Genomic DNA, 26,801 nt, shown 5'->3' with positions numbered 1-26,801 from the left:
AGAAATTAGTTCAAACCTTTATCATCATTCCTGACCCTCAAATAGTCCTACTTCATCTAGGACTCGACCACTCTAGAACCCAATTCTAATCCTTAGACAATCCCACTTTGTCTAGGACTCGACTATTCCATCATCACTACATCATTGGGCTGAGACCCATAACCTCCTTTCTAGGCCCGCACCTACCAACTGGGCCGAAATGAGGATTTTAGGTCCAAATACACTTGTAACATATAAATAAGAGAATTTATCTTAAAATAACGATAAAATAAAGAAAATTGGTATGCACCTTCACACCAACATTTCCATAAATAGATTATCCTAATCTACAAAATCAACTTATTTAAGAAAGTTGGTGTAGATTTTCACAACAACGTTGCAAGTACAAAGCATTTCCACTGTATGGTTTGCAACCAAATCAACTAATTTAATGTAATTTTGAATATATGAATCCAATACTGAGGTCTCCAGTAGGAAAGTGTTATTAATTGCCACATAAAAAGAGAGAGAGAGAGAGAGAGAGAGAGTATACACTACACATAAGAGAAGTTTGGTGACAATTTGGGATTTGAAACAAATAGTGAGCTTTGAAAGTTTTGCAGGCATGGTTAATGTTTTAGTACATTTTAGTTTTTGCGTTTTTCAAGTTTTTCTACTTTTTAATGTTGCAAATGGGAAAATCCATCAACAGAAGTTCGTGGTTTGTACCGATCTATTTCTCTCTCGAGATCTCTCACATTCTCTCTCTCTCTCTCTCTCTCTCTCTCTCTCTCTCTCTCTCTCTCTCTCTCATGTTCATGTGTGTAAATTGCGTTGTTGTTGGTGCAGGTGAAATCATCTTCTTACACTCGACTATGTAGTACCAAGGAAATCCTGACTGTGAACGGCCGATTCCCAGGGCCGACTTTGAAAGCTCGTAGAGGAGATAAAATGATTATTACAGTCTATAACAAGGCAAACTACAACATTACATTTCATTGGTGCGTCATTTAATTTATATTCAAATTATAGTTCTATCCATGAATTTAACTAATTAATTTGTTTTTGTGTCAAAATGTGTTAAGATTTCAAAGTTGGGCCAACAACCTATTACTAATCACTCTGATTTAACCTACTTAACCATTTGTGTAGTAAGATAGGTGTTAAGTTTTATCGCAAAAGATCTCGATATTATTTATAGCAGAACCATTCATTTATAAGTAGTAATATATTTTGTCAAGTTTCTGATGTAGAGTTGCATTTTTCAACAAAATGTATGTTTAATTTACAGGCATGGAGTTAGACAAATAAGAAATCCATGGTCAAATGGACCTGAGTACATCACGCAGTGCCCCGATTGAGCCAGGAAACAAGTACACTTACATAGTAGAGTTTACAACGGAAGAAGGAACAATGTGGTGGCACGCACACAGTGGGTGGGCAAGAGCAACAGTTCACGGACCCATTTTTGTCTATCCAAAACGTGGTTCTCGCTATCCCTTTTCTAAACCTCATGCAGAGGTTCCAATCATACTAGGTATGTACGTACTGAAAACTGAAAATGCAATAAGGTATGTACGTAGAAAATGCAATGATTATCAAATGCAGTGGTGGAGCCACTTGAGGGTCAGGAGAGGTTTGCGCTTATTCTGAAGTTTTTTCACTTTGTAGCTTCTATTTGTGTGTTTTTGATTGAACATAGTGCATTCTTCGACTTATGTACTTTTGCTTCCAACTAGCTTTATTATATTTCTCTAATTGACCAACAAAATGTGTTTTACAGTAGTACTGTTATGAAGCCAAAACCTTATATCAACTTGCCTTCCAGTTCATCATTTTGCATGATAGAATGTTGTTTTACGGTAAAACTACATATATACGGAATAGAGGAAGAATTTATCTTGAAAGACCATTTTCATAGCTACAGTTTTGAACCATGGTTATTAATTTTTGTTCAATGTCATTGTAGAAACTTACAAAAAAGTTTGGTGCTTATATTATCTCAATCTCTTTTTTTTTCCCTACTCCATTACTCTCTTTTGATTAAATTTTTTCATTGCACTATAAAAATTAACCTTTTTTCTTCCATTCGTGCTAGCATTTTTTGTCCAATTTCTTTTATATGGCTTAAAAGCCCCTTCTAGCTCCAATTTTTTGCTCCGTCACTGATCAAATGATCTTTAAAATATTCAAAATTAATAATGTTATTGTTCTTTCTTAGGCGAGTGGTGGAAGAAAGATGTTATGGAGATACCAGGAAATGCAAATATAACAGGAGGAGAACCAATACTCTCAGATGCCTATACCATAAATGGGCAACCAGGCCATCTCTATCCATGTTCCAAATCAGGTATATTGATATCAACAAAGAAAATTGATAAATATTCTTGTAAATAAATAGTTGTTATAGTATGAATTTAGTGAAGGAAGAAAGAGAGAGATCAGTCAGAGAGAAGACGAGAGATAAAGGCTTGAGAATTTGTGAGTGATGTTTATCACGCCCTATGCATTTATTTATACTAATAAGTGAGAGAGAAACTTCTAATAGCATTAGGACTGCAAGAATATCAATAAGTTTGTATCAATGTATATTTAGGCCTGGTCTACTTAATTTCTTGGATTGGATTGGACAACTCACTACATTCAATGTATTCTAAAGGAGGAAATGAATGCTTAACTTTCAAATCTTGTCCAAGTCGAAGATGGAAAATGAATTAGCAGTTAAAAAACTTATCCCGTCAATAAGTTTCCTTCATGACTAGCTAGTCATTTTATAACTTCATTTTAAACAAAATTTTGAAGTTGAAATAATTTAGTGAGTTAAATTGTAAACCTCAAAAATAGACTTATCTTTTGTGGCTAGTTTGTAGTTTTGAAAATAAAATGTATACGTGCTTGATTATTATTGTATATTAAAAAAAAATTTAAAACTTGTTTTAATCTTAAATCTTTCTCTAGTTCTCTATCTTTGATAAATATTTTAAAATATCTGTTTACTCGCTTAATCTCTCTTTCTTTAATGTGTATTTATCTTTTTATTCATTTCTCTCTACTAATAACATTTTAATGTAACATGCAGGTACTTTCGAAATATCAGTGAAGAATGGGAAAACCTATTTGCTTCGGATAATTAGCGCGGTAATGGATGAAGAGCTTTTCTTCGGCATAGCAAACCACAAATTAACATTGGTGGGAAAGGATGGTTACTACACAAAACAAATCGAGACATCTTACTTAATGATAACCCCAGGCCAATCCATGGATGTTTTATTGCAAGCAAACCAACCTCCAAGTCTCTATTTCATGGCTGCAAGAGCATATTCAAGCGCCACCGGAGCTGGTTTCGATCAAACCACGACAACAGCCATCGTTAAATACCGCAGTTCACACCGAGATCATCCACAGTTTCCTCACTACAAATTTCCCCATCTACCTCCCTATAACAGAACTCAAGCATCAACCGACTTCACCAAGCACTTCAGAAGCCTAGCAACGAAAGAGCACCCAACCAATGTCCCATTACATGTAAACACCCACCTCTTCTTCGCCATATCTGTAAATCTTCTAAATTGCAGCGGCAAACCATGCAGCGGTCCCTTTGGTAAAAGATTTTCCGCTAGCGTGAACAACGTAAGCTTTGTAGCCCCATCCATCGACATACTTCGAGCGTACTATTATAAGATCCCAGGTGTTTTCGAGAAAGATTTTCCAAGAAAACCTCCTAAGGGGTTCAATTATACCGGTGATCGACTTCCCGACAACTTGTTTGCCCCTTCCTACGGCACGAAGGTGGTGGTTCTGGAGTACAATGCGAGTGTTGAACTAGTTTTACGGGGAACCAATGTGCTAGCAAGTGATAACCATCCTGTGCATTTGCATGGCTATAGCTTTTATGTTGTTGGCTGGGGTTTCGGAAACTTCAACCCCAAGAAAGACCCTTTAAGCTACAATCTTGTTGATCCTCCAGAGGAGAGTACAGTTGGTGTTCCTAAGAACGGTTGGGTTGCAATCAGATTTAGAGCAGATAATCCAGGTACCTAACAAAATTATAAGGATAATGCTAACCTTAATTTTCTTCTTCAAACATTTTTGTGTATTTGTTTTTGTCTTTTTTTTTTTATTTTCTAGCTAGCCCTTTGGGTATCATCCACACCACCATTTTCTTATGTTGATAAGATTCATAAATTTATGGATAATACTTGGATACTTATTGGTGAGTACTTGCTTTTTTATTTTGTACAATGGTAACTCGTCTTCTATTGTTTAAAAAAATAATGGACATGTTATTTAATTTTAATTAGGCTTTAAAAATAAGACAAGTAACATTTTTTTATTGGGCTAAATCGAAAAGTGAGCATATAGAGTACTCGTTGTGAGTACTTAAGTATTATCTTAAATTTGTACTAAAAAAAAGTATTATCCTAAATTTATTATGTAAGAAAATTAAGAATATGCTTCAAACGCTAAAGAGAGAATGAAATTTCAAATCAATTTTAGGACGTTTGGTAATCAATTTTAAGATCACCATTTCATTAATAGTTTGCTTTTAAAATTTGTTTTAATAAAAAGCAGAGTTGGGTTTTTAATAAATATTTTCAATTGTTGTAATACCTTTGTTAATTTTACACCATCATCAGCATTACAACCACCATTTTTGCCACCACCACCAACATAACCACAACCTCTACCAATGTCACCACTACTACCATTGTCACCACCATCATTACCGTCATCGCCACCATTACCACCACCACCGCCACTACAACCATTGTTACCACCATCGCTGCCACCACCACCATTACTGTCACCACTGCCACTACAACCACAACTACCACTACCACCATCATTGCCGCCACCGCCACCACTGCCATTACCACCGCAACCAAAACCGCCATTATCGGTGCAACCACCGCCTTACCACCATTGTGATCTCTCCACCCCAATCAACACATCCCACTATTAGCACAACCATTGCACCTCCACCGCAACCACCACCACCATTACCACCACTGTTGTCGTTGCCCACATTCCTACTACTATGTTCATTTGTCATTGTATACAATTGCATCACTTTTACATTAAATTTTACCAAATGTTTTTAAGTTGCTTTTCATACTCAAAGCACTTTTAAAATTCAGTTAACCAAACGTTCATCAGCTTTATTTTACATTTAATTATTTTTAAAGCACAACAAAAGTAGTTTTTTTTTTTAAGCACATCAATCCCAAACTGGCCCTTATTATATTAATTAGTGGAATAAATATAAAAATACATAAATACCAAAAAGTCACTTAGTACTACGGTCTAGTGGTATTCCTCTTCACTTGTAGTGAGAGGGTGTCAAGTTTGATTCTCGCCAAAGGCAAGTTTGAACTACATTATTGCTAGCCCATTGTGAGTTTGTTCAAAAGAAAATACATAATATACCAAAGTGAATGGGTCTTGTATATCTAAAACTAATTTTAATTTAGCTTTAAATTTCTTACACAATGAATTTGATACCAAATTATTCTCCATCTCTTAATGTAAATATACATAGGGAGCAAATTAGTATCATCATTTTTTTACACAACTTTTGACACACGTTTTTATAAACCCATTCAATAATGTATTTTAACGATCTGAACCATCTATCTTTTAGAATATCATCCATAGATCACCAGTGCAAAAAAATAGATGAATCCAAAATCATTAAGATATTCATTTGTAGTGAAGGAAATGGGCAAATCCAGTTCTATAAAGAAACCTTAAACTCTTAATCCAACGGTCATATTAGTTTTAGATTTGGGTGACTTGGTATACATGATCTTTGATGGAAGATCTAAAAGATAGACAGTTCGATTTGTCAAAATGCATTACAAAGTAGATCCCACAAAAACATATGTCAAAAGTTGTGTAAAAATATGATGCCACAAATCTTTTCCTATTATTGTATCTCGAAAAGAAAAGAAAAGAAAACTAATTTTAATTTTATTTCCGTGCTTTTAAGAGAAAAATGACTTTGTTAAAATTTAACCGTAACCACTAGCAATTGAAGTAGTTTAAGCAAAGATCGCATCAGAATAACGAAAAACCTCCAGCTTTAGCAAAGATATTTATAAGGTTTGAATTCTCTGCTCAAAATGGAACAAGAACAAGACCCTTTGAACAACCTAGTACGTAGCGAAGAACAAACTAGCCGCCTCTTCGAAAATGGCAACTCAGAAATAGCACCAGAACAATCTTCTATCTAAACATCTAGACACGGAGAATGCCGCCTTGATCACGCGTTTGCAGACTAAAAAACGTCGTACGCACAAATAGCTCATGGCAAACATGGCTGGTCGCAAACAGCTTCACCGTTTTCCGGTGTTGATTCTTGGCTTGCCTTTAACCTCAGCTTCCTGCAACCGAGAAAAGTGTAACATTGCAGTTTGAGTATTTCTAGGCCTTCGTCAACAAAATTACTGGAAATGTATGGTCAGAGACATACCTGTGGCACATGGAGGTAAATGCAGTTCTTTGCGGTAGCAGGATTGTGATTTTCAGCACCATTGCTCCAATCATAGCAAACCTAAAAACACGCGTTTGGAAAGAATATCCGGTGAAACATTTAAATTAGGAGAGAAAAATATAAGGAATTTGTGCAACCAGTTTTTGAGTCAAATTGGCTCTCAGAGATTAGAACCAAAACCAGCATCAGTCACTTGAATACAGAAAGAAACACGACCACAACAGCACAAGTCCAAAATAACCATGGCAAGCCATGCAGTATAATCTCGACAGAAACAATAGTGAAAGACAAGCAAGTCTACAGAGTGGAAGGTTCATTTTCGTATAAATTGAAATTGCAAAAGGTTAGTCATCATTGCAAGAAATACAATAAAAATGCATACGCAAAGCTATTTCCTGAAGTTGCAACGTATACAACCTACTTCTACCACTTTAGATCAGTTGAAGAACATAACATCTATGGATGTATACAACCTCCAGACTCCATTCATTACCAACCCAGATTTAAAAGAGGATAACGAGAAACGTCAGGATAGTATTTTCATTTTTGTAAACAAATTTTACACCATGAGTCAGTGCCGTGAAAATTTGAACAGCAAACCTCAAGACCGAACCCTCATATTAGTTGCAAAATCACAAATAAAGAGACTTACTGCGTATGCAAATATGGAACCATCACTGTTGAAAGCACTGCAAGGTATAGATTGACTGCACCTCGCCATTGCCTGAAAAAATAAGAAAACCCTCTATTAGGCACTTATACGCATACAAAACAAATGGTCAGTAACCAAATATATAAACAGGAAGGAGAGAGTCGGGGACTGGACAAGCTCATGCCAGAAAAAGAAAATGACTTGTACAGAACTAAAGCCAACAAAGTAAAATTGCCAGATTAGCGGCAACTTAAACTGATCGGAAACCAACAGTCAAGATGCTTATAATTTAAGCATAATACGAAGACAAAAGTAGCAGTAGAAAAAAATATGGGAGAAACCTTTAGTCTCTGTTTGCTATCCTTATCCCAAAAATTGAAAGAACCGTCAGAACCAGTGGTAGCAAATGTGTGATGTACCTGAAACGAGGAGCACAAAATAAGCTCTACTGCGACAAATAACAGTAAAACAGAAAATGAAGCCTCAGAATTTATCAACATCTCACTCAACAACCTAACAATAAACATAACGAACCAACAGAGAATGTTCAATAAATTAGTTTGGATGGAAACTGTCAAATAATTAGGCATTCCAAATCATGATTTTGAAGTAAACTCATTCCTAAAAAAAAGACAAATTCGAACATGAAGGTAAGATTTAAATTAACCAAATTCATCGTTCAGACAAAATCATCCAGTATACATAGCAATCTAACTACTTTACAGATTCTCATACACTATGACAAGCCAACAACGAATACAATCCATTAATAATATAAAAGAAAACTTCAAAACAAAAGAAAAATAGTAATTCAAGGATTATTCAGAAACCTATTTGCTTTTTGTCTTTCACAATTCAAGAGAGTGAAAAGTAACAGGACAAAGGAAAGGGGGAGATGGGACCTTACAGAGCTGAAGAAGAATGCATGTAACGAAGACCACAACAGAGACATTTCACTTGAAGTGTTTTGAATTTTGAGTTTCAAATTCTATAAACTACTCTAACGTATTTTTCTCTCCTTCACTCCTATCTTTAATTTAAAAACAAAAATATAGAACACCAAAAAAAAATATGTTGGACCCTCAGTACATTGTCCAGACATAACTATGAAAAAGGAAAAAGACAAAGGGATCTTACGGGATGGAAGTTCAGAGAGTTGACTGAGTAGATGTCATTGCCCTCTCTATGGCACTTGAAGGTAAAGTTTTTACTTTGTAGTCCATCATCAAGATGATGTACACCAACCCTCCCTTCAATAGAGCCAACCTGGTCAGAATCATAATTATTTGATTCATTAATTATTCAGATAAGGTAATAGGTTATGAAGCCAAAAAATAAAAAAAATAAAAAAAATAAAAAAAAAGGAGTACAAATGATCCTATGTGATGTTCAATAATCATGAATCACGATAGTAAAAAAAAGTAGAATGGCAAAAGATAGAACTGATGGCGAAGTGGTATATCAGTTATGTCCAATGATATCAACACATCAAATTCTCAAAAAGATTATAATACATTTGAGCAGATAATTTATACAATCTCCCCATGTGCTTTAGTGGAAGGGAACACCCATCTCATTCTGAAAAATTATAGCACTATTATCGAAGTCAAAGATATAAACTTGGTAGCGCTCATATTCTTCATGGTTTTGGTCTCCCCTAGATAATTAATAGAACAACTATACTTTTAGACAGAAACTAAACAGGTAATTACAAGGCCAAAAATAAATAAAGAACAATTTTGAAGGTAAAATCAAAATACTTACCAAGAATCCTTGCTGATCCGGAAATGCAGCAACAGACCTTGTTTGATACTTTAGGGGTGAAACAATTCTCTTGAATTCAGTCTGTTAGTAATTAGAAATAATTGAAATTAGAGTCAAAACATAGAATGTCAATGATGGCAACCCAATCAAATATTAGAATCTCTATATAATAAATCCTATCTCTATTGACTGGACTTGAAAACTTCAAAAAGAACTAGAAGCTTATCCTCAAGGTACCACAAAAATAATTAAAAGCCTAGATAAATGTTAATTCTGAAGACTAGAAGTAAACAAAGTTAATGAAGAAGTGAACTGCTTTAATTCGTCGATATATTCTTGTTGCATCAAATTGATAAAATAAATGATATCTGATAACTCTTACAAATAAAATGATACCTGTGGGGTTTGCAAGTTAAAAACAATCAGATTTCGGTCTGCAGTGCCAACAACCATTAGAGGGTATCTCACTGATAAAGTGTAGCAGCGCTCAGGTAGAGCTTGGGTATGGATTGGAGTTTGCTGCCTCAGATCCCAATACCTGAAGATAGATGGCAAAGGTCATACATTAAAAAGAAGAAAAAAACGACTTCTTTAACAAATTATTTTAACAAGTATCCGACTGAAATTTCTGGTGCACAAATTCAGATAGCTCAAGCTAGATAAAAACAAATGTTTTACTTACTTCAGAGTCTTGTCCCAGCTTCCTGTGACTAAGTAGTTCATCTCCGGGATCCAAGCAACCTCTTTTATTGGTGCATCGTGCATGGCAACGGTCACCGGTTGGTTACCAGCTAAAGGCCACATCTTAACTTGCTTGTCACAGCTTCCAGAGAACACAGTAGATCCATCATCCTTCCAAGCTGAGCACAAAACCTATATAGAATTATAGATAGACATATATCCTTCCAAGTTATTTCACAGAATTTCCTTAATTAACATACATTGATCTAATGTGGTCTCAAATCAAATGCACATACTTGTGCACGCACAAAACATATGTATTTAACTATTTATCAATAAATCTTTGAAATAGTGGTGATCCTTATTCAAAAGACTCAGCTTTTTACAAGAGATCATAGATAAACGGTACAAAAAATTACTTTCTTAATCAACAGCATATAACAAGTGTAAAAGCAATTGTCCTTGATATTTTCATTGCAAACGTAAGATCTTGCAAACATGTCTCAGACCTCCCATAATTAAAATTCCATATTTGACCTTCTACATAAAGATTGTACTGCTTTTATCTAACAAAATTTTGCGTCCAACTGTAACCATAAAATTTTTTGCATCCAATATATTTCTCCAAAACTAATCTTATATCGGTTCCTGAGTAATACATCTAGAAACAATGAGCAAACCTTTTGTTTGTTTTGTATTCAACCAGAATAACACTAAGTCACTATGAGGAGCAGAAGTTAAGAATCATATGAGAGGGCCATGGCCAGATGTAAACTCCCCTAGCTCTGCCAGTGGAACAGTAAAGGTTCCAAGTTTGAATTCACCAAGTAAAGGCAGACAATCTAGCATTTATAAATTCAACAGGCATTACCAATTCATACCCTAGTTCAAATTAAAAAATATAGTTGACACAATGTTGTGTATGTATCTGTTATTCCACAATATGTTGGAATTCAAACATGTGAAACAAAACAATTTGACAACTGAACTAGTTCATGTAACATGGGGAGAGAGAGAGAGAGAGAGAGAGACGTTACCGGTTGGTCATGGGATATGGATGCCTTGGGCACACTAGCAAGATTTTGTCCACTCTGGTGTATCTCCCAGCATCGCACCTAAACACGGGCATACCAGCAGTCATTACTTAATCCTACCAATAAACTGTTTGTTTGGTCGCACAGATAAGAAAAGAAATTATAAAAATCAATCCAATGACTGTATCTTCTTCGGTTCCATGAATCACACATACATACCTACATAAGCAAGAAGCATACTGTAATAAATATATATATTTTTTCCTTGAGAAAGGAAAAAAACATTAATTAGACTGACCACGGTCACAACCCGAACCAATACAATCAAATAAAAGAGCTTTTCTCGCCACAGGAGGCAAGGTTCTATCCCAAATACAAAAGTTGGCAACTTCAAATCCCATGCTAGTCGCTGCATCCGCCACGAAGTTTGCCTCTTTAAAGACGTGCTTCCAGTAAACAATTATATGTGAATCCCAATCATACATTATAGTGCCTGGTAGTCTGATGACAGAAATCCAATCTATAGAAAAAACTTTCTTAGCAACCAAACAGAATGCAAGGCTACATACATACATACCTGGTTGTCCCAGGAGGTGGCGACCAGAATGTTGCTCTTGGGACTGAAGCTTAGGCTCGATATCGAGTCGTTAGGAAGATGGGTAACCTAAAATATCAAAAATTAAAATTAAAATTAAATTGAATAGAATTAAATTAAACTAAGGAAGAGAATCAAAACAAAGCATGATCGACGAATAACTGCAAGTTAGTCGAATTCACCTCAAAGGACTTGTTCGGATTCTGATTCTGATTCGAAGCAGCCATGAAATTCGACATTGGAGTAGCACTCAGTGAAATTCGCTTCTTCTCTACCTCGAAATTTCAAAAATAAATAAATAAATTACCGAGCATTCATCTGAGAAGTAAAACCTGAGAGAGAGAGAGAGAGAGAGAGTGTGTGTGTGTGTGTGTGTGTTATAAATTCACCTTACCCGAAGGTGGAGAGTGCAGAAGAAAGTAGAAACTGACTGAGTGTGGTTTAGAAGTTTGAACGACGAGGAAGAAAAATACGAGTGTACATGGGAAACATTTTTAAATGTCACGTGAATTTATAACATTTTTTAATTTCATGATAATTTCGTTAAGTTTTCCATTTATTATAAGTAACGTGTTTTGCATACAACTTGTTTCAAGATTGTTTTGAATTTTTAACTCTTCACACCCATTTAATATTATTTCGAACATTTCAACTTATTTTTTTTCTAATAATAGGATGGACTGCGGTAAATTCTCAAAACTTACAATTAGTTAAATTTTGTGGTTGATGTGGTAGCAAATTTTAGTTGCCTTTGGATTTGAAAAAATTGTATCTACAAAACAAATTAAACACATTTGATTACGACCATAGTCACACGTCCAATGGGGGAGGGGGTGGGGTTTGGTCAACGAACATCAAGGTGGGTACTCTGGAATCCCATTGGGAATTCATGCTAAGCTCATGAAGGACAAAAGTAGCCATGAACCATGCACAAAAGCTGCTTATGCATGTGAAAAAAGCAATATCAGACGAAGCCTAATTCTATTTTTGCAAAGATAAAAAACAGCTACTAAATCAAAATAAGCTTTTTAACAAAATTCTTTTGGCATCTGGAAGCAAATGAAGGCTCACATAACATTGCCGTTACAATCACCAGATATGCAGCAGATTGAAATCCCTATATATAGAGAAATTCTAAAATCCAAATACCAGGCAAGCTCATCCCTACAAACCTAGACACAGAGAATCTTTCCCTCGTTCACGTCTTCTGATTTGTCGTGTTAACTTGGTCCACTTTTTGTAGTCAAACGGGCCGGATTGAAGTTGTGAATTATTCTCCCAAGCCTTACCCATCAACATAAGGCCTGGTATACGAGCCCAGCCAGACTGTGGCCTTATCCATAGGGTAAATGATGACCCCTAGACTAAGGGGAGTCTTTGTCCACTTTCACGTCAAACGTGTAAAAATGGGCCACAAAATATTGAGACATGGTAAATTAGTCCGAACATCATCTTCGGGCTGCAAAATCCAAAAGAATGTGCAACAATAAATGGTGGACACAATTGGTTGATAACCATCTAGAGATTTTTCAATGTGTTGGAAATATGGCCCAGTATGTCAAGCGTAATAATACAATTGGTTATGAACTGATAAAAAATTTCTAACTAATTGTATCATAACTCTTGATGTACCAGATCGTATTATTGGCAATGGTGGATCTAGGAAATAATATTAGGGGGATCAGTAAGAATAGTGGGCAAATTTTTTTTAACATAAATAGCAATCATATCGTCATTTCATCAAGTATTGGTAGGCTTGATGTCATTTGGAAACGCGTACTGCACACCTGTTAATGCCTCATTTGCGTGGGTAACTAACATGTTTCAAGACTGCTCCCATATGAATGCTTAACAAAAAAACACACTTATCTTGAACACACTAACATTGTTTGATATTACTGCATCTCATTAATATGTATGTCCAAGAACGATGATACTTTATTATTCTCTAAGATCACCATTTCATTTACTTTGCATTTTTGGATAATTTTTTACTTGGTTCTTTTTTTCTGCCTACAATTGTAATAACAACCAACAAACAAGCCAAAGGTAAATAATATTTGGACTAGACTGTAAAGGGGCAACACCTCTCTAATACATTTTATCAAGCAATTGAAGGGCATATATGAAGGGCAACTCCAACTTTTAAAGGAGTATCAACCAAGTCATCCATGGACATTCACCAAAGTTCCGAGGATCAGCACTCAAGTTATCCCTGGACATTCACTAAGTTAGGAGGGTCAGCTGACCCCCCCTGGCCCCTCAATGCATCCACCCCTGATTACCGGTAAACTGAAAAAATTTCTTGCTTAACTAAATCAGAGAGTTGTTATTAACACTTCTAAAAAGTCACTCTGCAATCCTCTCAGGTGTCACTTATCTCCTAATTTTCTTAATGAAATGAGTGCGGGTTGACTATTACGAAACGTGAATAATAGCACCCTTATAATGAAATTTTGTATAGAATTCTTTTTGTAGTTGACGCTACTTAGTCTAAAATAATACACATATCAACTCGGTCCTTACTAAACGTTTGTCCCCATGTTCATTGTATTTCATTAATTTGTAGTTGTATGATTGGTAGGAAAATTTCATTACTACTTCAAATCCTTCCTTTCATACACGAGACGGTCATTTTCAATGCAATTAGTTGTGGAAATTATTTATACTTTATTGCAGTAGACTTGGCACAATTGGAGACTTGGGCCTAACGAAAGATTTAGCACAAAATTGAACATAATGGTGTTCTAAAATTCATATAGTCGACTCATTTCGTGGAATAAAATTTTGTTGTTGTCATTTCATATGTGTTCACTTCAATAGAGGATATCGTTTTCCTTGACTGGGAATTTTCATTTTCTCCTTGTTCTTCATCTTCTCTTGCATAAAAAGACAACTCAACATGTAAACATCAAGGAGAGGCGCTCAAGTGCAGTTTCCTAGCATTTCACAGGTGGTCAATACATCACTGTAGAAAAATGTGGAACAAATGGAAATTAGGTGGTGGTGTAGAAAATAGATTTTTCCGTTGTTCTGGTCTCCAACGACTATATATGTATATATATGAAATTATAATGTGTGTGTGAGTGTATATATACATATATATAACATATCAAATGATATTAATGATTTCTCAACTTTAACTTAATTGGAGTAATAGTTCCTCAACTAAAAATTCATGACTATTAGTCTCTTAACACCTTAAAACATGCAGTTGTGGTCGTTTTTGTCAATTATGTCTGAACTTACGTCAAAATGAGTTAGGTTAGAAGAATCATTGCTATATATAATTGGGTTAAAACTAAGGAACCATTGCTTCAATTATGTTAAAGTTGAAGGATTATTTCTCCAATTGGATTAAAGTTAAAAGACAAATTCTACAATTTTCTTATTTAGTTTTCTATATTTTCTCATTGATTCAGCCTCACAAGCGTGACACATGATTTATTTTGACGGCAGTTTTAACGAAGTAACGAAAAAGACCAAAGTTAACACATTTTGATAAGTTAAGAAACAAAATGATTATGAATTTTGAGTTGAACAATTATTGCTCCAATTATGTTACAATTAAGAAATATCACTGCAATTTTCTCTCTCTCTCACACAGACACACACACACACACACATATATATATATATATATATTGGCAAGAATAAATATAAATGGGTGATGTTGTGTGAACCAATGGATCTGACATATATAAGGATGCAAACTGCTGCAGAATTTTCCTGCACCGGTCACCTCCTTTGCCATATAAATATTTATGGACCAAGGCTGACCAAATATTCTTTATGATGGTCAAAGGTGTTAGATAGTGTTGATTCTAAAAACTATCAAGTCTATGTGACGTGCATGTCGAGTAACAAATAAATTAACTACGTTCTTTGGTTATGTGCGGAGCGTGCTAACTCAACGGCCGAGCTCGACCGGTGAGTAAAATATGTTGATGTTGCGATGAGCGCGTTGCTAACTTCTTAATCTTGCGACTGTGGCCGAGGAAGGAACATGTCTTGGCCTTTTGGGTTCTAGAGCCTGAAGACAAGGATGCTAGTTCTATGAGTTAATAGATCGTCGGCGTCGGGTTCAATCTCGGTTATATTAGTCATGAGAATATAACTACACCGAACTGGTACCAAACTATACGGACACAAATCCTTAAAAGAGATAAATGACTTGATCATAAATGTAGTTCGACCGTCGATGTGCCGAACTCTAAAATGTACTTACGAATATCCAATCATAAAACAACTTGGTGTTCAACGTGTTGGGCCTAGTAACCTGTAACACCTCACTTTTGCTAAGAAGGTTGATGAGATGACCTCTACCAATAAGGACTTGAAAATCCTTATCGACAAAGACTTGGATAAATAAGCAGTCGGTCTCGAAGCAATGCTGTTTATCCAAACTGAAGGTGCTCCTTGATCGGTTGACTCTACAGCTTCAGTGATGCTTATCCAAACTGAAAATGTCACTGGTTGTCTTCACAGTGTTATTTATCCAAACTGAAGATGTGTTGGTGGAAGAAAGGGGAAAAAGGATAAAATCTCAGGTTGTTGAGAAGCTTTGTGCAGGGCAATTTGTGTGTTGAATTGGATGGGGCTTGATGCGTTGCTCATGTTTCTGTATTTATAGAAAAGTAATGATATTCATACCATATTTTTGTACCACATTTTCATACCACCTTAGGTGGCATTTGTTAAATTTTAGGTAGACGGGCCAATGGCCACTCCAACAACGCCGATACGATCCCCACTTAACCACATACTCAATCCTTCAGGTGTGGAGTTTTAATCTAAAAGGCCTCGATATTAGTTAGAGCAGGGTAATTCTATTTAAATTGCTTGTTCTCAAGCCTTCTGGCCAATGCAGGACAAAGGAATTCTAACACTCTCCCGCATGTGAGACCCAATTTTATGGGTCACACGTGAAGTTCCACACATCGGCAACCACGTGGAGCCAAGTTGGGGCTCACCTGTTTGTGCGGGGCCAATGGGGACCCACCCGTTCACATGGCATCTCTTGGCCTATATGGAGCTAAGTCGGGGCTTACCCGTTTGCGCGGGGCCAAAAGGGACCCACCTGTTCACATGGATGTACGGGCCCATCTCCTGGCTCTGATACCATCTTAAATTTCAGGTAGACGGGCCATGGGCCCACTCGAACAACACCGATATTGTTTCCACTTGACCACTTACTCGATCCGTTAGGTGTGAGGTTTTAATACAAAAGACCTCAATGTTAGTTAGAGTGGGGTAATTCTATTTAAAGGGTTTGTTCTCAAGCCTTCTGGCCAATGTGAGACAGAGGAATTCTAACATCATTTGATGTGGACAGCCACATCATTTGAATTAATTAGATTTTTAAATTTAGTTCATTATTTAATAAACTAATAATTAAGAAAAACTAGTTAATTAAATGATGATTGTGATATACGATGAGTTTTTCTCCTTTATTTCCTTGGGTTTTGCAAATTTTTCAAATGATATGGCTATCCACATCAGATACCACCTAAGGTGGTATAGAAATGTGGTATAAAAATATGGTATGAATAACATTACTCTTCATAGAACATAGTTACCTTAGCATGGCCTGATAATTACATAGAGTTTAACTGCAACTCAAACTAGTGAAGATGAACCGTGCCATAGACTAAGACCTATCCACCTATCCGAAACTTATCGCGTCACCACAATAAACAAGTTTATCTCCATTCAATCACTTCACCAATCAAATCCATCATGTATATTTCCCCTAACAAGACCACATGCATGCATGATGATTCTTTCACCAACTTAAACTATGAAAAGCAATTCTAATTGATGAAATATAATCACCATATCCCAAGACAAAGCCATGTGCTACAACGCCATCCATGAATTCCAAGTCAATTTGAATTGTACCATCCACTTCTATATCAGAAATAGGACTTAGGTTTTGATAACAATTAGAAACGTAGGAGATTGCATGCACCTGGGGCTTGATATGATAAGCCTATTCGAATGTCTTCATGCAACCCCTTGAAGACGAATCAAATCATTTTTTTCAAAACAACCAGCTGGATGTACCAAATATTAGGTTTAGATATCCTAATATATCTTAAGAGATAATATCATGATTAAAATCACAATATTATTTCTAAATAATAACTAAAAATAGTTTCAACCACTTTGTTGTTCAACGGTCTACTAACATTCAATGGCCTCGATTACTCGAGTCGATGATGTAATTCGAGTCCAAATAGATAGATTGACCATGTTTCCGGTAAATGGATATTTTAAATGCCTTTCTTATTTTTCAAACGTCTAGAAATTAATCATGGTTAAGGCTAGCCACCTAATTAGTAAAGTCTAGATGACGTTAGGCTGAGACTTTTAGCCTAGACTCCCTTTCTTATTTTTTAAACGTCTAGAAATTAATCATGACGGAAGCTTGCCACCTAAGCGGAGTCTAGATGGTGTTAGGCGGAGACTCTTATAACCGAGTCCTATATATATATATATATATATATATATATATATATATATATATATATCACACTACAAGTCTCAACTCACAAAAAGAATTTGAGACGAAGTTTGTGATTGGAACATTCAATAATCCAAATCCAAATGTTCAAGTTTCCTACAAGTTTTTCGTCAATGTCCCATGCCATGACATTGCAGCCTGTGATGATAATTCAAGCCTTCAGGTACTACTCTGCAATTCCTTTCAAAATTATAAACTACCTCACTAGTTCACTACTCTTTCAGTTCTACCTGTCACTCCATTTTTCTGCAAACAACAACAACAAACCCTAGACCTTGCTTGGTTTACTAATCTGTAACCTTTCCTTTGTTTGTCATTCTTCACGCAGCTTCAAGAACGAAAAGGACCGATTAGTTTGGTATGAACACTATTTCTCCTCTACGGGATTATCCATTCCTTCCACACACACAGCGTATCATAATTTTTTGGATTCTTTAGCTATAAACCTTTACAACTCCTATTTCATATATAAAATCTCATCTAATTATAAACATCTAAATAAAACCCAAATTTAAAAGTGATTGCCATGTAGGAAAGTAATTGACCTATTAATACAAAATATTTACAACTTGTACCACAATATTCAAAATAAATTAATAAATATTATTGCTCACCTTAATTACAATGAACAAATAATTTATTGCATATTATTACCCGTAACACATACATATATATACATATATACGTTCAAATGTATCTAGTACTACCATAAGCTCTACACACACACACACACACACACACACACACACACATACATACGTTCAAATAATTTATTGAATCTGCCACCTTATGAGACCAAAGAATTGAAAAACTGGTCACGACTATGATTCTTCCAACTGTAAAAATCAGGTTGTCGTACGAAGGCAGCTCGCAATGCAAACATGGAGAAATTGCGGAATGGCTACCTGTTTACTGAGGTGAGTTCATTCTTCTTTTAGCAATTGAATTAGGACTGTAATATTCACACATTTCATTTTATTTTTCACACATCCTTTTAATTTTCGGTTGTCGGATTAAATAAATTGAAGAAGATCAACGGACAGAAATTATCAAGGGGTGTGTGAGAAGTAAAATGGGGTGTGTGGATAGCACGCCCTTGAATTAATCTCTGAATACACTATTCAGAAACTGATGCTAGCAATATATATATCTGTGTGTGTGTGTGTAAATTCAGATTTCAAGGCTGCAGCTTGAACACATTGAGAAGTACCCGAATGCAAAGTTGATAAGCCTCGGAATCGGCGACACAACAGAACCAATACCAGAAATCATCACATCAAGCATGGCTAATGTTAGTAAATTTAACTGAATCGATGAATATATTCTACTAACTACTTTTAAAAGCATACAGATTACAGAAGAAGGGGGAATAAGAAAAGAAAAGATTTTGGGTGGACTTTGTTTTCAATGTCTTAATAATGTTTAGAGAATTTTGGTGTTTTGCAGTATGCACATGCCCTTTCGACCGCTGACGGTTATTCAGGGTACGGACCTGAACAAGGCAATAAGGTACTATAGTAATGCATGATTCGCTCCCGACTGTCATGAAAGTTGAGTTTTAATTAAATCTTATTAAGTTAAATCTCAATTGTTCTCTTGTCTTTTAATGCTTGGATACCCTAAATTGCTTGCTTTGCTTTCTTTCAACATGTCATTCATTATGTGTTCCATGCATCAGTGTTTAAAATATTAGCATTGGTGAAACTATTGATATGTAAGTTTGTGAAAATATCGATGGATGTATTGATACCAATTACTTTCGATGGAAATGATAAAATTTTTGCTCAAAAACGTAAAATTTAAAATGAAACTTTAGGATATGGGAGTTTGCTGATATTTAAATATCGACAAAATCTATTGATTTTAGTTGAAATTTAAGAGTTTCTCCAGGCCAATGCAATCTGTCTATTTTTCAATATTTCCACGAAATGTCGACCGCATTAAAGAAATTTCAAATTTTCCCGTGCATTCATTTTTATTTTTCTTTTGCTTTGCTTCCCCGAGCTCCAACCATTGGACTATGAATTACAAGTGTGTTCCACGTTCATAGTCAACTGAACACAAGCCTAGCGACTTGACCCAAAAAAAAAAAGAACAAAAGTCTAGCAAGAAAACATTACTTCTCTTTCTCTTCCTCTACATATACGTTGGTGTGTTTGTGTGCACGCTCGTTTCCGTTTGCTTGCTAAGTACCTAAACTTGTTTATATGTCTACGTATAGGCATTGCGGAAGGCAATTGTAAAAGCATTCTATAAAGATCTGCAGATAAAAGACACTGAAGTTTTCGTATTAGATGGTGCGCAGTGTGACATTACTCGACTTCAGGTACTCAATTACCGTTTAAGTTTGGCGGATGCTCGTTATCTTATTACATGCAACGCTCGAAGCAAGGGTATTCTAGTAACACAGATTTATGATTTTCTTGTGTACTTACAGTTGTTGCTGGGTTCCAAAGTGACCATCGCTGTGCAGGATCCATCATTTCCGGCACGTTGCTATGTTACTGAACATGTTCCAAATGAACGAATGCTTAATTGAATTATTCCAAACAAATGAAAGATTGGTATCGGATCCGATACATGGCTCTGGCAGGCTTACATCGACTCAAGTGTGATTATCGGTCAAGCTGGAGACGAAGGTGGGAGTGGAAGGTATGGGAGTATTGATTACATGAAGTGCGGACCCAAAAATAACTTCTTCCCGACTTGGCAACCACTTCAAGAACAGATGTTATCTTCTTCTGCTCTCCAAACAACCCCACTGGTCATGCAGCAACTAGGGAGCAATTAGAGCTTCTTGTCAAGTTTGCCAGGGACAATGGATCCATTATCATCTTCGACGCTGCTTATTTGTCTTATGTACAAGACGATAACTGCCCTCGTTCCATCTTTGAAATTCCCGGTTCTAGACAGGTTGCGATCGAAATATCATCATTCTCTAAGTTTGCTGGCTTCACTGGTGTCCGCCTAGGCTGGACAGTTGTGCCTGACGAGCTCTTATACTCGACTTCAATCGCATTGTCAGCACTTGCTTCACCGGGGCGTCCAATGTTGCTCAAGCTGGTGGACTCGCCTGTCTTTCCCCGCAAGGCTTCAAGGTAAACCTTTTATACATAAAATAAATAACTTCCAAACAAATTACACATCTCCAAAATTACAAATTCACATTTTGCGGTTTCAGGCTGTGAATTCTCTGGTTGACTACTACATGGAGAATGCAAATATACTGGGTCAGGCATTGTCTTCTGTTGGTTTACAAGTATACGGCGGTGCAAATGCTCCCTACATTTGGGTGCACTTTCCAGGTTCAAATTCTTGGGATGTATGCAAAGACATTCTTGAGAAAACACACATAATTACAGTTCCGGGATCTGGATTTGGTCTGTCGGGTGAAGAGTTCCTGAGAATTAGTGCTTTTGGCCACAGAGAGTGTATCCTAGAGGCCGCAGATAGGCTTAAAAACCTATTTCTATAGGACTTAGGAACACCCTACTTCTCGCTTCATCTAATCACAATCAGCATCCACGGCGTTATTGTGATGGCTTGGCCCACTAAATGTTATACGTTATAACTTGGAGGGTTCATTTTATGCGAGGAATAATTACTAAACCAATAATGATTCGTGGCACGGGTAAAAATTTCTACGAGAATATGAGATTTATTATAATTTCTGCCTATTAAAGTTATATATGTCTCTGAGAGCCTATGTGGGTTTTTTTAAATATTAAGTCGCTTGGCTACACTTACCCTCGAATTAAAGAGTCTTGTAACAGAAGTAATCTCAAAGGAACGAGGCAAATGGCTAAGCAAAACTTTGCCATAAACATTCACAACCTACTTTCGTACAAAACAAACCGTCATGATTAACTCAAACCACATACACTGTTTCTCTAAGAAAATGTTACGAAGATCTGCTGACATATTTATCTCACTCGCCATTTAGCTACTAGCCACATCGCTTCAACTCACTATATATGCCAGGGGCTGAACGTCTGCACCTCAAAATAAAGTAATTCTTAAAGAAATCTACAATCTATGTCAGTAGAAATGCGCCAACAATCCGATGCACCGCTATCAAGATAAAGAAAATGCTAAAACTCTGTTCTCAATGTAGCATAGAGATAATTGAGCTAACTGCAAATCTGGGAAAATTAATTCATAACAAATTCATCAAACGGAAAGAAAATAGCTTGAGACACCAGGTCTTATATACAATATATCCTGAACCGTTATAATTTTGCTTCTTTTAAACACAACGGTTAATATAGAATGATTACATCCAGTAAAAAGCTATCACAATGCACTGATAAAAGTCTCAAACTTTGACAGAAAAAAGGGTAAAATCAGTTATAGCAATCACATCAACCGAAACTTTTTTCAAGTTTTGAGCTATACTAAAAATCTTAAGGGAATGCAAAACATCAAACATCAAGGACTAGACAGCTAACCAGTTCAGCAGGGAAAATCCATGAAGTTCGTGGTCTGTACTGATCTATTTCTCTCTCTAGATCTCTCACATTCTCTCTCTTTGTCTCTCTCTCATGTTCATGTGTGTAACTTGCGTTGTTGTTGTTGCAGGTGAAATCATCTTCTTACACTCGACTACGTAGTACCAAGGAAATCCTGACTGTGAACGGCCGATTCCCAGGGCCGACTTTGAAAGCTCGTAGACTAGATAAAATTAAGGAAAACTAATGAAAATGGCTTGAAAACTTTGAGTTTTAATGATAAGGACAAAATAAATGGTAAAGTGAATAGTACCAGGATTGACTTTTTAGTGCAAAAATTTGGTTTTTCATTAAGGTGAATAATACCGTGGGCTTTTGGTTAAAACTCCCATAAAATTATTATTACGGTCTATAACAAGGCAAACTACAACATCACATTTAATTGGTGCGTCATTTAATTTATATTCAAATTATAGTTCTATCCATGAATTTAACTAATTAATTTGTTTTTGTGTCAAAATATGTTAAGATTTCAAAGTCGGGTCAACAACCTATTACCAATCATTCCGATAAAGTCCTACTTAACCATTTGTGTAGTACAATAGGTGTTAAGTTTTATCGCAAAAAATCTCGATGTTACTTTATAGCAAAACCATTCATCTATAAGTAGTAATATATTTTGCCAAGTTTCTAACGTAGGATTGCATTTTTCAACAAAATATATGTTTAATTTACAGGCATGGAGTTAGACAAGTAAAGAATCCATGATCAAATGGACCTCAGTACATCATGCAGTGCACGATTCAGCCAGCAAACAAGTAGAGTTTACAACGGAAGAAGGAACAATGTGGTGCTGTGCGTGGGCAAGAGCAACAGTTCACGGACCCATTTTTGTCTATCCAAAGCGTGGTTCTCGCTATCCCTTTTATAAACCTCATGCAGGGGTTCCAATCATACTAGGTATGTACGTACTGAAAACTGAAAATGCAATAAGGTATGTACATAGAAAATGCAATGATTATCAATTGCAGTGGCGGAGCTACTTGAGGATCAGGAGAGGTCCGTGCTTATTCTGAAGTTTTTTTCACTTTGTAACTTCTATTTGTGTGCTTTTGGTTGAACATAGTGCATTCTTCGACTTATGTGCTTTTCCTTCTAGCTAGCTTTATTATATTTCTCTAATTGATCAACAAAATGTGTTTTACAGTAGTATTATTATGAAACCAAAGCCTTATATCAACTAGCTTTCCTTGGTTAGTTCATCATTTTGCATGGTAGAGTGTTGTTTTACAGTAAAACTACATATATATGGAATAGAGGAAGAATTTATCTTGAAAGACCATTTTCATAGCTTGAACCATGGTTATTAATTTTTGCTCAACGTCATTGTAGAAACTTACAAAAAAAGTTTGGTGCTTACGATGCATATATTATCTCAATTTTTTTTTCCCTAATTCCATTACTCTCTTTTGATTAAAATTTGAATAAATTACATAAAACTACCTCAACTATTTGGCCAGTCACAATTTCATACCCCATCTTAAAAAATGTCAATGTTATATCTTATCTTACGAATTTCTTCCATTCGTGCTATTATTTTTTTGTCCAATTTCTCTTATATGACTTAAAAGCCCCTCCTAGCTCCAATTTCTGGCTCCGCCACTGATCAAACGATCTTTAAAATATTCAAAATTAATAACGTTATTGTTCTTTCTGAGGGGAATGGTGGAAGAAAGATGTTATGGAGATACCAGGAAATGCAAATATAACTGGAGGTGAACCCTTGCTCTCAGATGCATATACCATCGATGGGCAACCGGGCCATCTCTATCCATGTTCCAAATCAGGTATATTGATATCAACAAAGAAAATTGATAAATATTCTTGTAAATAAATAGTAGTTGTAGTATGAATTTAGTGAATGAAGAAAGAGAGAGATCGGTCAGAGAGAAGAGGAGAGATAAAGGCTTGAGAATTTGTGAGTGATGTTTCTCATGCTCTATGCATTTATTTAAATTATACTAATAAGAGAGAGAAACTTCTAATAGCATTAGGACTGCAAAAATATCAATAAATTTGTGTCAATATAATATATTTAGGCTTGGTCTCGTTTCTTGAATTGGATTGGACAACTCACTACATTCAATGTATGCTAAAGGAGGAAATGAATGCTTAACTTTCAAATCTTGTTCAAGTCGAAGATGGAAAATGAATTAGCTGTTAAAAAACTTATCCCGTCAATAAGTTTCCTTCATGACTAGCTAGTCATTTTATAACTTCATTTTAAACAAAATTTTGAAGTTGAAATAATTTAGTGAGTTAAATTGTAAACCTCAAAAATAGACTTAAAAATCTTTTGAGGCTACATTGTAGATTTTGAAAGTAAAATGCATACGTGCTAGATTATTATTGTATAATAAAAAGAATTTAAAACTTTTTTTAATCTTTAATTCTTTCTTAGTTCTCTTAGTCTATATATATTTTACAATATCTGTTTTCTCTTTTAATCTCTCTTTCTTTAGTATGGATATATCTTAGCTCTTTTATTCATTTCTCTCTACTGACACCTCTAATATGAAATCCTTGTTTCGTCACTGCAGCAATAACATTTTTATCAATAACATTTTAATGTAACATGCAGGTACTTTCGAAATGTCAGTGAAGCATGGGAAAACCTATTTGCTTCGGATAATTAGCGCCGTAATGGATAAGAGCTTTTCTTCCGCATAGCAAACCACAAATTAACATTGGTGGGAAAGGATGTTTACTACACAAAACAAATCGAGACATCTTACATGATTACCCTGGCCAATCCATGGATGTATTATTACAAGCAAACCAACCTCCAAGTCTCTATTTCATGGCTGCAATAGCATATTCAAGCGCCACCGGAGCTGGTTTCGATCAAACCATCACAACAGCCATCGTTAAATACCGTGGTTCACACCGTGATCATCCACAGTTTCCTCACTACAAATTTCCCCATGTACCTCCCTATAACAGAACTCAAGCGTCAACGGAGTTCACCAAGCAATTCAGAAGCCTAGCAACGAAAGAGCACCCAACCAATGTCCCATTACATGTAAACACCCACCTCTTCTTCGCCATATCTGTAAATCTTCTAAATTGCAGTGGCATACCATGCAGCAGTCCCTTTGGTAAAAGATTTTCCACTAGCGTGAACAACGTAAGCTTTGTAGCCTCATCCATCGACATACTTCGAGCGTACTATTATAAGATCCCAGGTGTTTTCGAGAAAGATTTTCCAAGAAAACCTTCCAAGGGGTTCAATTATACCGGTGATCGACTTCCCCACAACTTGTTTACTCCTTCCTACGGCACAAAGGTGGTGGTTTTGGAGTACAATGCTAGTGTTGAACTAGTTTTACAGGGAACCAATGTGCTAGCAAGTGATAACCATCCTGTGCAATTGCATGGCTATAGCTTTTATGTTGTTGGCTGGGGTTTCGGAAACTTCAACCCCAAGAAAGACCCTTTGAGCTACAATCTTGTTGATCCTCCAGAGGAGAGTACAGTTGGTGTTCCTAAGAACGGTTGGGTTGCAATCAGATTTAGAGCAGATAATCCAGGTGCGTAACAAAATTATAAGGATAATGCTAACCTTAATTTTCTTCATTAAACATTTTTGTATGCTTGTTTTTGTCTTTTTTTTTTTTCTTCTAGCCAGCCCTTTGGGTATCATCCACACCACCATTTTCTTATGTTGATAAAATTCATAAATTTATGGATAATACTTGGATACTCATTAGTAGGTACTTGCTTTTTTTATTCTGTCAAATGATAACATGTCTTGGATTGTTTAGAAAAATAACGGACATGTTATTTAATTTTAATTAGGCTTTAAAAATAAGGGACAAGTAACATTTTTTGATTGGGCTAAATCGAAAAGTGAGCATATAGAGTATTCATTTGTGAGTACTTAAGTATTATCTTAAATTTGTACTAAAAAAAAAAAAAAGTATCATCCTAAATTTATTATGTAAGAAAATTAAGAATATGCTTCAAATGCCAAAGAGAGAAAATGAAATTTCAAATCCCTCATCATAGGAAGTTTGATAACTATTTTGTTTTCACTTTTTTTAAAATTGAAAGTTGAAATCTCGTTTGATAACAACTTTCAGTTAAAAAAATGAGACAATCAAATTTAATTTTATATGCCTGTAATTTTCTTGTGTCATCATATTTAGTAACATTTTAATTATCAAATCAAGTAAAAAAAAATCTTAAAATGGTTAATATCGTGATGAATGCAGGTGTGTGGTTGATGCATTGTCACATTGAGCGTCGTCAAACGTGGGGGAATGACAACGGTGTTCCTCGTGAAAAATGGTGTTGATCCAAGAAGAATAATTCTTCCACCCCCTCATGATTTGCCCACTTGCTGAGGGGCCGGACATAATATATCAGGTTCCTCACTGGATTTGGTTTCGTTTGGTATTTGCTTGAAGTTTGTAAAAAAATTTGATAAAAGTAAAATATTTTACTTATTTTAAAAGTAATGGACTTCATATAGCAATTTTTAAAAGCAGCTTGTAAGTTGCTTTAATAAAAAGCAGAGTTTGATCTTTAATAAATATTTTCAGTTGTTGTAATACCCCCGTTAATTTT

At 35.6% G+C, this 26,801-nt stretch overlaps 3 protein-coding genes across 8 annotated transcripts; 2 read left to right on the top strand and 1 right to left on the bottom strand.

Annotated features, from left to right (window-relative positions):
• Nucleotides 1-604: 604 nt before the first annotated feature.
• On the top strand, nt 605-26,787 carry LOC108867612 (laccase-14). Its single transcript, XM_048583367.1, is given in 7 exon segments — nt 605-700; nt 829-980; nt 1,271-1,331; nt 1,333-1,516; nt 2,201-2,329; nt 3,059-4,012; nt 26,447-26,787. Coding segments are annotated over 7 exon segments (1,659 nt in total). The 3' UTR covers nt 26,530-26,787.
• Nucleotides 6,043-11,687, bottom strand: LOC103952586 (protein RAE1-like). Of its 6 annotated transcripts, none has more exons than XM_048583264.1 (12): nt 11,593-11,687; nt 11,381-11,473; nt 11,181-11,267; nt 10,607-10,684; nt 9,571-9,761; nt 9,285-9,426; nt 8,889-8,969; nt 8,262-8,390; nt 7,466-7,543; nt 7,125-7,196; nt 6,452-6,532; nt 6,043-6,362 (listed from the first exon to the last, which is right to left on the bottom strand). In XM_048583264.1, the coding sequence occupies exons 2-12, from the start codon at nt 11,435-11,437 to the stop codon at nt 6,315-6,317; spliced, it is 1,044 nt and encodes a 347-aa protein (XP_048439221.1). In that variant the 5' UTR covers nt 11,438-11,473; nt 11,593-11,687; the 3' UTR covers nt 6,043-6,314. The 6 variants fall into 6 exon arrangements, with proteins under 6 accessions (XP_048439221.1, XP_048439219.1, XP_048439220.1 ...); XM_048583262.1 differs by having other exon boundaries at nt 11,588-11,685; XM_048583263.1 differs by having other exon boundaries at nt 11,381-11,469; nt 11,593-11,674.
• On the top strand, nt 17,749-21,263 carry LOC103952609 (aminotransferase ALD1, chloroplastic-like). The gene is given in 11 exon segments (XM_048583261.1): nt 17,749-17,887; nt 18,053-18,082; nt 18,574-18,641; nt 18,899-19,015; nt 19,171-19,233; nt 19,946-20,050; nt 20,162-20,212; nt 20,318-20,420; nt 20,423-20,725; nt 20,728-20,822; nt 20,906-21,263. Coding segments are annotated over 9 exon segments (1,167 nt in total). The 5' UTR covers nt 17,749-17,887; nt 18,053-18,082; nt 18,574-18,605; the 3' UTR covers nt 21,200-21,263.
• Nucleotides 26,788-26,801: the final 14 nt, after the last annotated feature.

The sequence above is a fragment of a genome, unplaced genomic scaffold, assembly GCF_019419815.1.
Source record: "Pyrus x bretschneideri cultivar Hongxiangsu unplaced genomic scaffold, Pyrus_bretschneideri_v1 Contig2, whole genome shotgun sequence".
NCBI lineage: Eukaryota > Viridiplantae > Streptophyta > Magnoliopsida > Rosales > Rosaceae > Pyrus > Pyrus x bretschneideri.
Note: the sequence above shows the minus strand (reverse complement) of the source record. Positions and strands in the feature narration are given on the sequence as shown.